This window comes from Stegodyphus dumicola, chromosome X1 (assembly GCF_044657685.1).
Source record: "Stegodyphus dumicola isolate Sdum_Otavi_A_Nest chromosome X1, ASM4465768v1".
NCBI lineage: Eukaryota > Metazoa > Arthropoda > Arachnida > Araneae > Eresidae > Stegodyphus > Stegodyphus dumicola.
Window position 1 is genome coordinate 183,997,338 of NC_140780.1, and position 14,740 is coordinate 184,012,077.

The 14,740-nt window shown below is 33.7% G+C and overlaps 1 protein-coding gene across 2 annotated transcripts in view; it reads left to right on the forward strand.

The window, feature by feature from the left end:
- Window positions 1–14,740, forward strand: part of crm (cramped chromatin regulator) — a 233,351-nt gene that overhangs the window by 35,253 nt on the left and 183,358 nt on the right. For both annotated transcript variants that reach the window (XM_085808035.1, XM_085808036.1), the window contains exon 3: window positions 10,114–10,379. In XM_085808035.1, coding sequence (XP_085664161.1) covers window positions 10,115–10,379 — 265 coding nt within the window. In that variant the 5' untranslated portion in view covers window position 10,114. The remainder of the gene's footprint in view (window positions 1–10,113; window positions 10,380–14,740) is intronic.

Below are 14,740 nucleotides of genomic sequence, written 5' to 3' on the forward strand. Positions count from 1 at the left end.
CCCATGATTATTCTTCAGGCAACCATGCACACAACGATCCATCAGTCAGACAATGTTGCCAATTTTGTCTGCATTCATCTTGTTATATTCCAAGTTCCAATGGCTTTTATAAACAAATTGTAATATCTTCCCCTTAAACTTAATTTTAAAACATGCTTGTGGAGTTTGCCAGCAGTGAAAGGAAATGCATTAAAATTTCAACAGGAATACACGATTTTGCTGCAAGATCTCTAGCTGTGAGAAGATGCATTTGGTAGATAGCTGGTGTTGTTGAGATTCTGAGATTTGCATGATGCCGAGTCTGCAGGTCTCTGATATTTTTTCAAGAGAAAACAGATTGCTGTGTAATTGGGGTTATAAGAAGAATACAATAAAATTCAAAGGGATCTGGTGAAGAGTAATTTAATTTTTAACGCATCATGTGATCCTTATTTAATAATTCAAATTTGTATTTTAAATTGCTAAAGTAAGTTTTCTTTCCATATGTTGATAATGCCTGCCTACTTCCAATAAATACGAATAGCTTGAGAATTTTTCTAAGAAAATTTGTGAAAACTACCAAATTTAACCTAAGTAACTTTTACCATTTTGTCTGTAAAAAAATATCACCCATTTGTGCTAGGGTGGTTGTATTAATACACAAGTACCCTTATGGAGAATTTATGGAGCTACTTGACTTTAATTACATTTTTGTGCATATTGGTGCAATTTTGCTTACATTTTTTAGGAGGGAAAAATCAAAAGTTGCTCATTTTGGTAAATGTACTATTTAGCATATGAAGTTAATTTACCTAATCATAATCAATATTTTACTTATTGAATGTTTTTCTCAATACAGACAATATAAAGTGATTTTTTTTATTTAGAAACTCCCCCATTCAAACAGCACTAAAACCATGATAGTCTTTAACACAGCATGTAAAAATTTAATCTTGAAAGTATCATGAAACAGGGAATTAGGTGGGGAAACTATTAATTAGGAGTTAAATTATAATTTTTTCCACACTTGATAAAATGGTTAGAGACTGTAAAAAGGCAGTTAATTTTTTAAAATAATAATGGCTTTCTGGTAGAAACAAGCTACTTCTGGCAATTTTTTAGAGATAATCATTTATTTTGTGTAATTTTAAGTTGATTGGTGTATTTTTTAATTTATTTTTGCTATTTTTTTTCTGGTAAGTGGGCAAATGAATAGTTAAAGTATATTGTTAACAGACTCTTTTTTATATTTAATAAATGATGTCAGTAAATGTATTGTTTTCTTACAGAGTTGGTAGATGAATGGTCAGAGACCAAAAAAAAAAGGGGGGGTTCCTAGCAGAAACAAGTTACTGCTGGTTGATTTTAAAAAGGGACCATACATTTTGTATAATTTTCAGTCAGTTGATGGTAAATTTTTTTTTTAATTTGTAGGGGAAAAATAAATCATTAATGTACACTGACTACCAATAAGTATTTGGACACCTACGCAAATGACAATATCTGCGGTCCTAAGGTACTTCACGTACTCCGTCAGTATATATCGTGTAGGAAACAGCATCGGCTTTAGTCGCATGCAAGATGCCTCGCAGTTTGGAGCTCTCTGATTTCGAGAAAGGTATAATTATGGGGTATCACAAATGTGGCCGATCCTTAAGGGACATATCTGGCGATCTGAAGTACCCAAAATCGACAGTGGCCTATGTGATTAAGAAGTAGAAGGTGAGTGGTGATTGTCAGAATGTGCCCTGAGTCGGCAGACTAACAAAACTGGGAGATAGAGACCGACAAGTGCTGTCCAAAGAAATTCGGAAGAACTGCACCCAACCGATGGCCCTCAACCGCGAGGAGTTTCAACAGGCATCCGGGAGTATTGTTTCAATGAATACCATCCGTAAGGAAGCACATCTGCTTGGTTTTCATGGTAGTGCTGCTGCCCATAAGGCTTTGATCACAAAGTCCAACCGCACTGCTCGGTTAATGTGGTGCAAAGCACATCGAAATTGGACCGTAGATCAGTGGAAATGGGTTCTTTGGAGTGACGAATCAAGGTTCACACTTTACCATTCGGATGGCAGGGTCTGTGTCTGGCGTCTACCTGGAGAACGTCTCCTCCCAGAATGCATTGTGCCAACAGTCAAGTTCGGCGGAGGTGGAATTATGGTCTGGGGGTGTTTCTCCTGGTATGGGCTGGGACCCTTGGTCCCCATTCATGGTAAGCTCAACTCCGATGCCTACTGCACTATTTTGGATGACAATGCGCTTCCTATGTTGTGGCAGTTTTAGGGGTTGGACCGCTGTTATTTTCAGGATGACAATGCCAGTTGTCATGTTTCGACGTTAACCAAGGCTTGGTATGGTGCCAATGGAGTTCATCGAATGGACTGGCCTGCCCAGAGTCCAGACCTGAACCCTATCGAGAATCTCTTGGGTGAGTTGCATCGCCGAATTCAGGGGTGCACTACCTGTGCAAAATCGGTGAAGGAACTTCTATGTCTTGTCCAAGACGAGTGGAAGAAAATACCACTAGCTGTCATACTAAGACTTATGGAAAGTATGCCCCGGAGGGTCCATGCTGTAATTACCTCTCATGGAGGCTCTACCAACTATTGATTTTGAATAAAGTTAGTTTTTCTTTTCTATCACAGTTGTCCAAATACTTATTGGTAGTCAGTGTATAATATTAGAAAAATTTGTCATATGTTTTGAATAATTTTCAGTTAATTGATGCTAAATTTTTTCAACTTGTAGGGAAAAATAATTCATTAATCTGTACCATTTAAAAATATTAGTAAACTTTTCCAACTAATTACTAATGTCAGTAAAGGCATTCATTCATCTTTCAGTATTTTTTAAATATTTGTATCTCCTATCATAAAGAAGTTTTATATCTCCAGAATCAAAATTTCCTCTGAAGATAAATTCGTTTTTCAAGAATAACTCACTGGGAAGTAAGTTTATAGATTTCAAACATTCAACTTTGTGAAGCAACATGATGACAGTACAGATATATCAAGCTTGAAGAATTTATCTTCTGTTGGTTATAGCTGATAACATGAGATGTGCATTTGCACATGCATGTGTTGAACGTTTTGCAAAAGGGCTAAAGCACTCAAGTGAGTACTTTGCAGACTGGTAAATAGGCCATAACATGACTGTACATTGAGTATGTAATGTGGACTTGAACGATCATTTTCAGACTGTTCTTTAGGCTATACTGTTTAGAAACTACAAAATTAATTTTTTTTAAGAATTTGCAGATTTAAACAGATGTAGGATGCTGGAATTTATGTTGAAATCACAATCCATAAGTTTTTGCTTTCTTCCCAGAATATGAGTGGGGTTATTTATATAGTCACATAAATAAGGAACCAATTCAGTGTAAAGAAGTTTCTAAATGTTTTCTTGATGAAAAATATTCGTATTCAAATGTGAGATGCATATGACAAAAATCAAGTTTTATTTCAAATAAAGGTTTAGGCCATATATGAGAAGATTTTGAAAAACATTTTCCTTAGACTTTCAGAACAAGTTTCTTAGCTAGACTGCAGACATTTCATAACTGTGATCACTATAATCGGTGTTCTCCCCAAAATTTGGTAAATAACCACTGTCAAAAAGATTTTAAATACAGAATAAAAATCTAGCATATAAAATGAAAACGGCAGCTAAAGCAAAATTGAAGCTCGTGAGATATACAATGTGGCCATGGAAATGTCACTAATTAATGCAACCATCTCAGGAGGAAAGAAGAAAATTCGATGACCTGCAATGTCCCATTTCAATAGAACATACAGACCTAGCTACCAAGGAGAAAAAAAAAAAAGTAACAGTTGCACATACATTTGTGGCATTATTGCACATGCTTTTAACATATACACATGTATATCCTTAGTGTAGAAGGAGTTAAAAGATATATTAAGCTTTTGAATCCTTATAACTTGACAAGAAACTATTCCCACCAACCTTTTTGGAAAATCATTAAGGAAGTTCTTTTGTTCACTTATTTAAAGATCAAGTAGCAAAAATTGCTTTAGTTTCACTGACCTGTCTGCACACATATATTGAGTGTTTCCTTATACACGCTTGATTGCAGGAGTAGCATTTTCACTATATAAACAGCCAGCTGCCAAAAGTTTGTTTCAGAAGCCATTTGAACCAATTGCATTCAGAAAAGTCCAAGACATTTTCCAAAAGCTTGAATTCTGTTTGATAATGTTATTTTATTTTGATGTCACCAGTCATTGGTGAGTAATTTTTCACTCCCCTAACACATGAAAAACAGTACAAATTTTCAAAAATGATGGCATGCTGAAAATGACATAAAACAGCAATGAATTAATGAAATTAAAAATGCAAGAATTATGCATAATAAAGCAGAAAAATTACATAAAGCAAACTTACATAATGAAACACTAAAAATTTCATAAAACAGTAACAAATAAACTAAATTGAAAATGCAGGAAACAGTCATAATATAAAACACTTAACATATTATTTTCTCAGTCTTCTGTCCGTGTTCACAGTGATCTGTTTTAACTTTAAAAAACTCAGTGAATTGCAGAGCAAACTGGCACTGGCATTGCTTTTAAGGTACATATCAGCCCGATTTAACTTGAAAAAAATCAGAGAATTGCACTTATTTGGAGAAAAGTATTATCACAATTATGTAAGAACAGTTCATAAAATACTTTTGAGCCGCAAGATTTCTCTAATAATAGTGTAACATCAGAGATAAATAAAAACTAGCCAAATGCATCATTTTATTTGCAGTTCATTACTTTAATAATGAAAATTAATTCAGACAATATTTCCATTTTAACAGCCTGTGGATACTGTTCAGCTATTTGCTTTAAAATCTCTTTAAATTAGTCTTTTTACTTCCCTTCCAGACATCCTCCAAATGAATTCCCCTAAATAACTCGGACAGTTTGATCATTTGTAAAATTCCTCTTCATGGGATGCACATTTCTACACTGTACTAGTACTAAGCAAAATGCCACATTTCTGAAAAAATGCATTTCTTTTGTTTATTTTCTTTTTCATTAGTAGGGGAACTTCATAACTGTATTATGATTCGTTACAAGAAAAACACACACACTTATCATGAAGTACACTTCTTAATACTGCTCATTTTAAATAAAACTTTAATGAATTATATACACTGATGGCCACTGTAAATGCAACACCCTGAAGGAAGCATGCAAATAACATGAAATTTACAACATGCATTAGTGGTGAGATATGCAAATGATTAGAATCTCAGTGCAGAAGCACATAATGCGCGCCTATGGCGCAACTTCAAAGTGCTATTTAAGGCTTGGAGTTTTTGACGATTTCAAGTTTGGCAATTGTGTTTTTCTTAAAACGATCAGTTATTCCTCGTAGTAAACAGTGATCATCGTTTGATCAATTATTTGAGTTCGACAGAGGAAAGATAGTGGCCTACCGAGAGTGTGGATTATCTTTTAGGGAAATTGGTAGTCGTCCATTGCTTCATCTACCCTTGATGCAGAACCACAGACGTCTCCGTCGCCAATGGTGCGATGAAAGAAAGATGTGGACAGCAGAATGGAATGAAATTTTCTTTACTGACGAGTCACGCTTCTGTCTGGAACACCATGATGATCAGGTTCGAGTCTGGAGACACTGTGGAGAGAGGATGCTGAATAGCTGCGGTTTGCACCGCCACTCTGGTCCTGCACCGGGTATTATGGTATGAGGCGGTATTGGATATGACTCTCGCACTTCTCTAGTACACATTGCCGGTACTTTAAACAGCCAGCGCTTCATTTCCGAGGTGTTGGAGTAAGTTGTCCTTCCTTACCTTCAGGGCTTGCCCACAGCCATATTTCAACAGGATAATGCACGACCACAAGTGGCACGCATTGTCCAAGGGTTCTTCGTCAATCGCCAGATTGAATTGCTACCCTGGCCGGCTCGCTGTCTGGATCTTTCACTGATAGAAAACATGTGGTCCATGGTTGCTGAACGATTGACCCAGATTACATCCCAAGCTGCAACACCAAATCAACTTTGGCAACGTGTGGAAGCTGCTAGGTCTGCAGTACCCCAAGAAAACATCCAAAGTCTCTTTGAATCAATGCCGAAGCGTGTGGCAGCGTTGATCTTCAACAGTGGCATCTACTCTGGCTAATGATACTGGAAGGAACCACACTTCACAGAGGTCTATAATTTTAATCATTTGATACTTGGTCAACATGTTATCTACTAAATAAATTTTGTTGTGATATCTCTTGCTTTCTTGGTGTTGCAATTTGGGTGGCCAGCAGTGTACACTATGTTACATAGTAAATCACCGTTACACAACTGGTCATGTTACATTCTGAATCCATGCCAACGCTGAATCAAACCAAAACTTTTTTTTTACACTGCTGAGAGCTGCTTCAATGCCGTTTGTGGTAGATCTCAACATACTCCCCACAGATGGCCGTTCAGGACATCAAACTACCTCTTGGTGAAATTATTACTTAACATTATTCGTAGTTAACACATAATTTCTAGACTGAACAGTTCATGCGTATTAAATAGGTAACACTAAGCAAAAAATAACATAGATATGTAAACAATGAATTACACAAAATCGTAATTTAAAACTGAAGTATTCAAAATGAATATCAATTTAAAGATTTTTACAATACTTAATTTTCTAGTGGTAATACACACAGTTTATGAATAGGTCTCAAGCATCAGTGAATTCATCATCATCATCAGTTTTTAATTTTACAACCTGGACTCTGCAGTCATTACCTAGGTAAATTTCCGTGATATGTCCCATTCTCCATTTTAAGGATGGTGTCTTCCTTAATAATTACTAGGTCGTTTATTTCAACATTTACCAAAGCCACTTGTGCATATTTGAAATTGAGTCAAATAGTCCTCCATGATATTCTAGAAGAACTGAGATATTTGTTGAACTACTTTTGAATGATTATGAAGTTTTAATTTCTCATAATTTGTTTCCAGAATAGCCTTTAACGATGTTCCTATCAAAAAATGACTGGGTTTAATTACCGAAAAATCATCTGGATCGTTTGAAATCACTACTAATGGTCTTGAGTTCAGACACCCTTTCAATTTGTGCTAAATATAGGGCCAATTCTTCACAAGTTAAAACCTGAGAACCAATTTTTCTTTGCATTTGACATTTCGTAACATTTACCATGGCTTCCCACAGTCTACCAAAGTGTGGCACACAAGGCGGATGGAAATTCCGCTTAATTTCTTCCTCTATTAAGTATCTAGCTACTTTTTGATCAGAATGATATGCTTTCATATGTCTGACACCTATAAAATTAGTGGTGAAATCACTATATCTTTTCTTTGGTTTGCCCTATCTAGCGATAGATCGTTTTAGAGCTGCTATGAAGGAATCTGTCATCATGTCTCCAAACTTGTTCAAAATGCACTGCCTTGATACTAAATCGTACGAAAACGCAAACATAGATCTTCACTATTGGGCTTAACTTCGAAGAGACCAAAAAAATGTATTCCTTATTTTGATAAAGCTCTTGCAGGAATCACCCTGCATGCTAGATCTCCCATTGTTTGATATGACAGCTCATTTCTGTGTCAACAGCATGTTGCACATTTCCAAATGATCTTCTAAATAACTGCTCATGCATTAATAATCCAATATCTCTGTTTGATTTCTGAATGGAGCATTAGTGTTCTTCCTTAAAGCTATTTATAGTGGTAATGTGGTATTATTAGTTTTGTAATATAATGTGATTTAAGCAGAATAACTGGATATTTTGAATTCTATGTCATGTTAGCTTTTCTCAGTGTTCCCCCCACTCTTAGAATACCATTATAATCTAAAAATAGATGCAGTATATTGTGTTTACCGTGAGGACTTGGCGGTTTTTCCTTTTTCACATTGAAACTTTAAGTATTCAAAATGAATATCAGTTTAAAGATTTTTCACAATAGATCTTCACTGCTCAAACATCGTGCCCTTCCTTCGGTGTAACTTTGAAGGGACCAGAAATATCCTCTCCATATTTTGATAAAGCTCTTCCAGAAATCACTCTGGATGCTGAAAGATCTCGCATTACTTGATGGGAGAATGGGATCCCATTGCTTGATGTGCAGTGGTTTTTCTTTTTTCAAATGACCGATTTCTTTGCTAAATTCTTGCAATTGCACAAACTTGATTACCTAAGAATGAGCTATGGCTAACTGTCTAATCTGGAGGAAATTTAATTTTGCCATTGTTGTTGGTTACCATTTTAGAATGGCAATAAATCCAAGCAGTACAAAGTTTGCAGTATAGCACTGCCGTTTGACTCCCGACAAAACGAGCTGCATTAAGTCATTGCATATGAATTTCCCTTCCCTCCTTCAAGTGGAGCTGATTTATTACTATTTTTGCATAGCAAGGGGTAGTGAGCTAAATTGTTGCAATTCTTGCATGGGTCGAGTTTAGTTTTACAGAACTATGCTAAATAGAATTTTAAGAAACAGCAGAAACATTATCTCTTAATCTATTTTTCCTTTCTGCGACACTTTCAAATTTGCAAAATTTGTGTTCTTTGCTATAACAAAATATGCATTTTTTTTTTTAACATTTGTACTATAACTCGCAGTTGATATATTCCAATTAGTATTAAGCTTTTTATTTTCAAATTTTCTGAAATTGAATTTATATTCTTTACCAAAATTAGGATAATTTTTCAGTTTTACTACTAAATAAATATGTTATTTTCCTACACCATACCTCTTTGTATAGAGAAGTAAAGAAATCTTTAAAATTCCAGTTACTATCTGGACATGTTCTATTGAATTCTAAAACAACTTCTTTTGGAATTCTTTGCAATAAAATGGGAATCAGAAACACTTTCTTTCAAACCTCTAATGACTCTAAATTTTTAATTAGAGTATGGGCTTTATCAAACAACCCTCTCAATCCAGCTAAAACATTTATACTTCTAATAAGAGGAATTTTAAGTAACTGAGTCAAATGTGTGTACATAAAAGTATTCTTGTTTCCAAATATACCTTTTAATATGTGCAGAGCAGCATCATAATTTTCTGCTGTTAACACATAACCACTTATACAATTAGATGCCTAGAAATTAGTTTAAATAATTAAATTTTCTATTTTTGTAAGATTACTATTATTATAAATAGCGCTTTTAAACTGGTTATAAAATTCTAGCAAAGAAGCAGGATCACCATAATATTTTATTAATTATCAATTTTGTAAGTGTAACTCTTTTGGGTTCTGTAAATGTTTGATTTTTTTGGTGTACCCTGAGCAGTTACAGGAATAGAAAAGTATACATTATTAATATTCATTTCATCTTTCATTAATCTATCAATAACAATGGTTATCTTTTGTTTCCAGTGGATAATTTTTCTGAATATTCCTCTACCACCGTAGTATCCTCTTCTATATCATCAAAATTACAGAGAGTTTTGACTTCATTGTTTAATCATTTTAAATTAGTTTCCTGATCTATTATTTGAGCTTAGAATTCTTTTAAAGTATCTACTTTATTTGTTACATTTTTCTTGCTAGAATCTTCAATAATAAAAGCTTCGACTTTGTTAATTAACTTAGTTAACATATATCTAGTTGCGCTGTGTTCCGTTCTCAGCTTAGTCTGACATATTACAACAATCCAAATATCAAACAGAACATCAAAACACATCCTACCTTCACTTGCTGCAAATTTCCGTGATCACTAAAGCTTGTAACTACACTACTAGAATTCACAGCTTCCTGTACCTGGCTAAAAAAGGTGAAATGCAATTTTTAATACTGCTCCACATTTTAAATAAAACTTTAATGAATTATATTCCATAGTAAATGTAATGATAAGTAATAGTACATGTAATAGTAACCCATAGTAAATTCAAAAGTAATGTGATAGTACCACATTACATTTTTCAAAACAGTTGCTGACTGTATGTTTTATGTGTATCTGTTGCGACCATCGGTTTTATGTGTAGTATGTTGTAGTGCAAGTATTTCTGTGTTGAGGTATTCTTTTTCTTATATTAATGGATGCATTAACAAGTTATACTTTTATATTAAAACTATTCATTTGTATGCATATTGTTTTACTTTAAATATAAATTATCATGAGTAATTTGATTTGTTTGCAGGATGCCTACATATAATCAAGTTGAAGGGGAAGATGCTACTGATAATGATGTAGAATCAGATGGCCAACAGACTATTTACACTAGACATAAACCACATTTGTCAAGAACTACTGTAAAAGATGCACCAGAAACTCTAGAAAATGAAACTGTGTCTGGAACTAATGAAAAAAGCATTAAACTTGTAAATAATCAGCGAAGCAGTAATAGGTTGACTAAAAGATTAAAAAGGGACACTAGTCCTGTTGATCCTAGTTTGAAAAAATCAGGTAATGCATAAAATGTAACCAGTTAGTGTGTAATATATGCACTATAACTCATTCTGTGCTTTATGCAGTAAATCCATTTCTGTAATCTTCTTCATAATTAATCTTTTGTAATTTTTTGTGATTAGATACTCATTAAAGCTGCATAATTGCTTTTATTTTCCTTTAGAATAGTTGGAATAATAGTTTTAAAAGCTTATTTTTGAAAAATATTGATGCAATAAGTATACTGTTTTGTGCAATTAATATCTAAAATACTAATTGTGAAAATTGTGCTCTGTAAGTGTATATGAAGTATCACCTGCAATATACAGTCAAAAGTCGTTAATCCCCACTCGTCGGGACTTCGGCGATTCCGGATTATCGATTTTTCCAGATTATAGATCATCAGTTTAAATCTGGTAAGATGGCATGCAGAAATTATAAAATTAAAAATATGAAACCATAATTTATGAAATAAAGAACAATTATGAACAATTATGGGTATCAAAATTTACAAAAAAAAAAAAAAAAAAAGCTTAATATTTATTTGTTTACTTTATTAAACATTTCTTTTAAGGTAAGTTGTTTAAGTTGCTTCTTTTTTTATGTGATAATACATTCTCTTTAATTTTATAAACAGACATAATTTCTTGTTCAGTTACAAAGTTCCGCTGTTCAAGTCCTATAATTGCTGTGTTGAGAATACCGACTAATTTGTCAATCGAAATTTCTTCGTTTTCAATAACCTCTGTGTCACTTTCTTCGCTATTGGAAGCGAATTATAATGACGAGGAATTTGATTTAAATCATATCAAAGACGGAGTATATTGAGATGAAATACTACATTTAGTAAGGAATTATAAGCCAAATAAAATAAAATATCTGCCCTGAATATAAGGATAGTGCTAACAGATCAACTTCCAATTCATTGCGTGCCGTGGCGTTAAAAATAAACAAAGTTTAAATAAACAAAGGATGTGCCTTTATCCATTTTTTGCAGCAATTCCACTTTTTGTTTAATGGACTTTGAAACATACTTTCGCTTTGTAGATCCTTTACATATTATTAAATATAAATCAAAAATTCTATTTGATATAATCGAAAGTTCAAGCTTACTTTTATAAAATTGCTCTAACAGTCTGCAAAAAATAATAAGCCGAATCCAATTTGAAGATTAAGGAACAACGCAATCTGCAACATTAACTGAATTAGATAATTTTAGCTTATACCGTCCGTTATACATTAAACGTGCATTCGTAAACGTATTTTGCGCACGCATGTTTGCAGTCATAAAGGTCTTACGCGCATGCATCAACATGATGCATGCGCAGAAAGTTTGTTGCTTTCAGGTCCAGATTATAGATCATTCCGGATTATGGGTGTCCGAATTAACGACTTTTGACTGTAGTAAATTGATATTGTGTGGGCTTCTAGAATATTGAAATTAAATACCATTCTTTCAGTGGTCATATCTGTTTCTCTTGCTGGACAGCATGGCTTAGCATGATATCAGCGTTCTAATTCATCTCGCAGATGCTGTATAATGTTTAAGTTAAGGCTCTGAACAGGCCAGTCTACCTTTCTCAACATCCATGTCAGCAAATCAGCTCTATATAGCAGGTACATTATGGATGGTAGCACATCTCTGTTGAATTATCTATGTGCCCACCTCTAATTATTGCCATAATACTATACATTCTTTTAAATGCAACTTTTGAAGCCTTTTTCAAGTTGTACCACTCTAAAGGTTTTGGAAGTCTGATGTACCCTCTCTTGGGGGGGGGAAAGATTCCATATTACCAGGTTTAAAATCTGTCCAGGAAATTTTGCAATTTATTTAGCTCCTGATTACATATATGTCTAACAGCGTTCCTGCGCTACCTGGAAAACCAGGAAAAGACAGGAAGTTCGAAAATTGACTAAGAAGTCAGGAAATTTAAATATTTTAGTCAAAATTTGGAAAAGTCTGGTAATTTCATACAGCAGTCCCCAAGAAAAGCAATTAGCCAACGTTGGAAGCGATCACTTTCTTGCCGAATTGTGTATCGTGTAAGCGTCATTCAGGCAGCTGGTGTAGAGCCAGTTTTTGCAACTCCAATCAGATTATCTTTTAGAAAGGCAAAGCAAGTTTCCGGCAACTTCGGTTTCCAGTAACCTCGATAATTGAAAGATCCGCATGTGCATGTGCAGTGAATGTTTAATGAAAGAAAATACCTCCCTATTCTCATGTAAAACAAAATTGATTTAATCCTAGCAAAGTCAAAAGTCGTTAATTCGGACACCCATAATCCGGAATGATCTATAATCCGGACCTCAAAGACGCATGCGCATAGGTGCATCTGCCACGTGTGCACGTAAGACCTTTACGGCTGCGAATGTGCGTGTGCGCGTGCGCATAAAACGTTTACGCATGCTCGTTTAATGTGTAACGGACGTTATAAGCTAAGCTAAAATTATGTAATTCAGTTAATGTTGCAGATTGCGTTGTTCCTTAATCTTCGCATTGGATCCGGCTTATTATTTTTTGCAGACTGTTAGAGCAATTTTATAAAAGTAAGCTTGAACTTACGATTATATCAAAAAGAATTTCCGAGATATATTTGCTAATATGTAAAGGAGATCTAAAGCGAAAGTATGTTTCGAAATCCGAAATCTGTTTATCAATTTCACGCTGCTTGGCGGGGGGAACGCCGCGGTGCGCAATGAATTTGAAGTTGATCTGTCAGCACTATCCTTATCTTCAAGACAGATGTTTTTATTTTATTTCGCTTATAATTCCATACTAAATGTAGTATTTCATCTCGATGTTCTCCGTCTTTGATATAATTTAAAACAAGTTCCTCTTCATTATAATTGAAGGTGACTGAGAGGTTAGTGAAAACGAAGAAATTTCGATTGACAAATTAGTCGGTATTCTCGACACAGCAATTATAGGGCTTGAACAGCGGAACTTTGTAACTAAACAAGAAATTATGTCTGTTTAATAGAATTAAAGAGAAAGTATTATCACATGAAACAAAGCAACTTAAACAACTTACATTGAAAGAAATGTTTAATAAAGTAAACAAATAAATATTAAGCTTTTTCTTTTTGTAAATTTTGATACCTCTTAGATCATAATTGTTCTTTATTTCATAAATTACGGTTTCATATTTTTAATTTTGTAATTTCTGCATGCCATCTTACCAGATTTAAACTGATGATCTATAATCCGGAAAAAATCGGTTATCCGGAATCTCCGAAGTCCCGGCGAGTCTGGATTCACGGCTTTTGACTGTATACGGTGCACAGAGGATTTGACGACAGTGTGATGAGCAGTAAACCAGACATTTATATCAGCTGTAAATGGGTCTTTTGGTGTTGCCGACAATTTTCAAAATCGTGCCAGAGCCGCACCATGTGCCAGGATTTTACCACAAAATCTCTTAAACTTTTTTTCTTTTTAATAAATGCCTTATTTGTCATTTTTCAGTAAAATAAAATAATAGTAATCAGTCATTTAGGCTAACCATTTAATATAATTATATTTGCTAAAGTATTGTTGATTATTGTATTTCAGTTTTTAATCTTTAAGTAGTTAACTTTATTTTAATGCTATTCATATCATTTAATGTGGCTTCTTCCTTCAAAGTTTATTTATTATTAGTTAAAAAAACTTTAAAATTTCAGGCAATTTTCTCTGGCATACTGCTGAAACTAGTTCTAGCAGCATGATGACATACCATCACAGAATTTAATGCACATATTTTTTCCTTATGTATTCTGCTAAATAAATATAAAATACCTGAATTTATTTTAAAATTTCATTAAATAGATTTTCTTGTTTCGTTTCACTGCAAAATGTCTGGGAAAAAAAAAAAAAAAAAGACATTTTTAACCCATATTGAGCAGATTCTAATCTCAATCTTCGGTGGAGAAAATAACTCCTATTATATTTATAAATGTGATGCTTTGGGATATATATGTGTGTGTGTGTGTATGTCTGTGTCATATGTAATTGGCAAATTTTTGTGTTTTCAAGTGGTACCATAAATTATCTCTCAGCACAGCCAATGCTCACTATATAATATAATTAAACCATTTATCTAATATAATTAACCATTTATCTTGTATTGCAGGAAATGTAGGAAAGTTTTAAATGCTTTCTAAATGAATTCTCTCTGAAATAAGAAAAATGTGAAGTGAGATATTAAGAAAAAATGTGAAATATTTACTTTTTTAACCAACCATTTCAATTCTATTTTTGGTCTTGATGAATTTTTAATTTTTTGGGAAAATGCACCTCCAGTGCTTAAATCTGCTTATAACTGTTTTGTATTTTAAACTTTCAAGTAGTGCTGTGATTGTAAATGGAGGTTATTTTCAGATCATTATTAATTTAA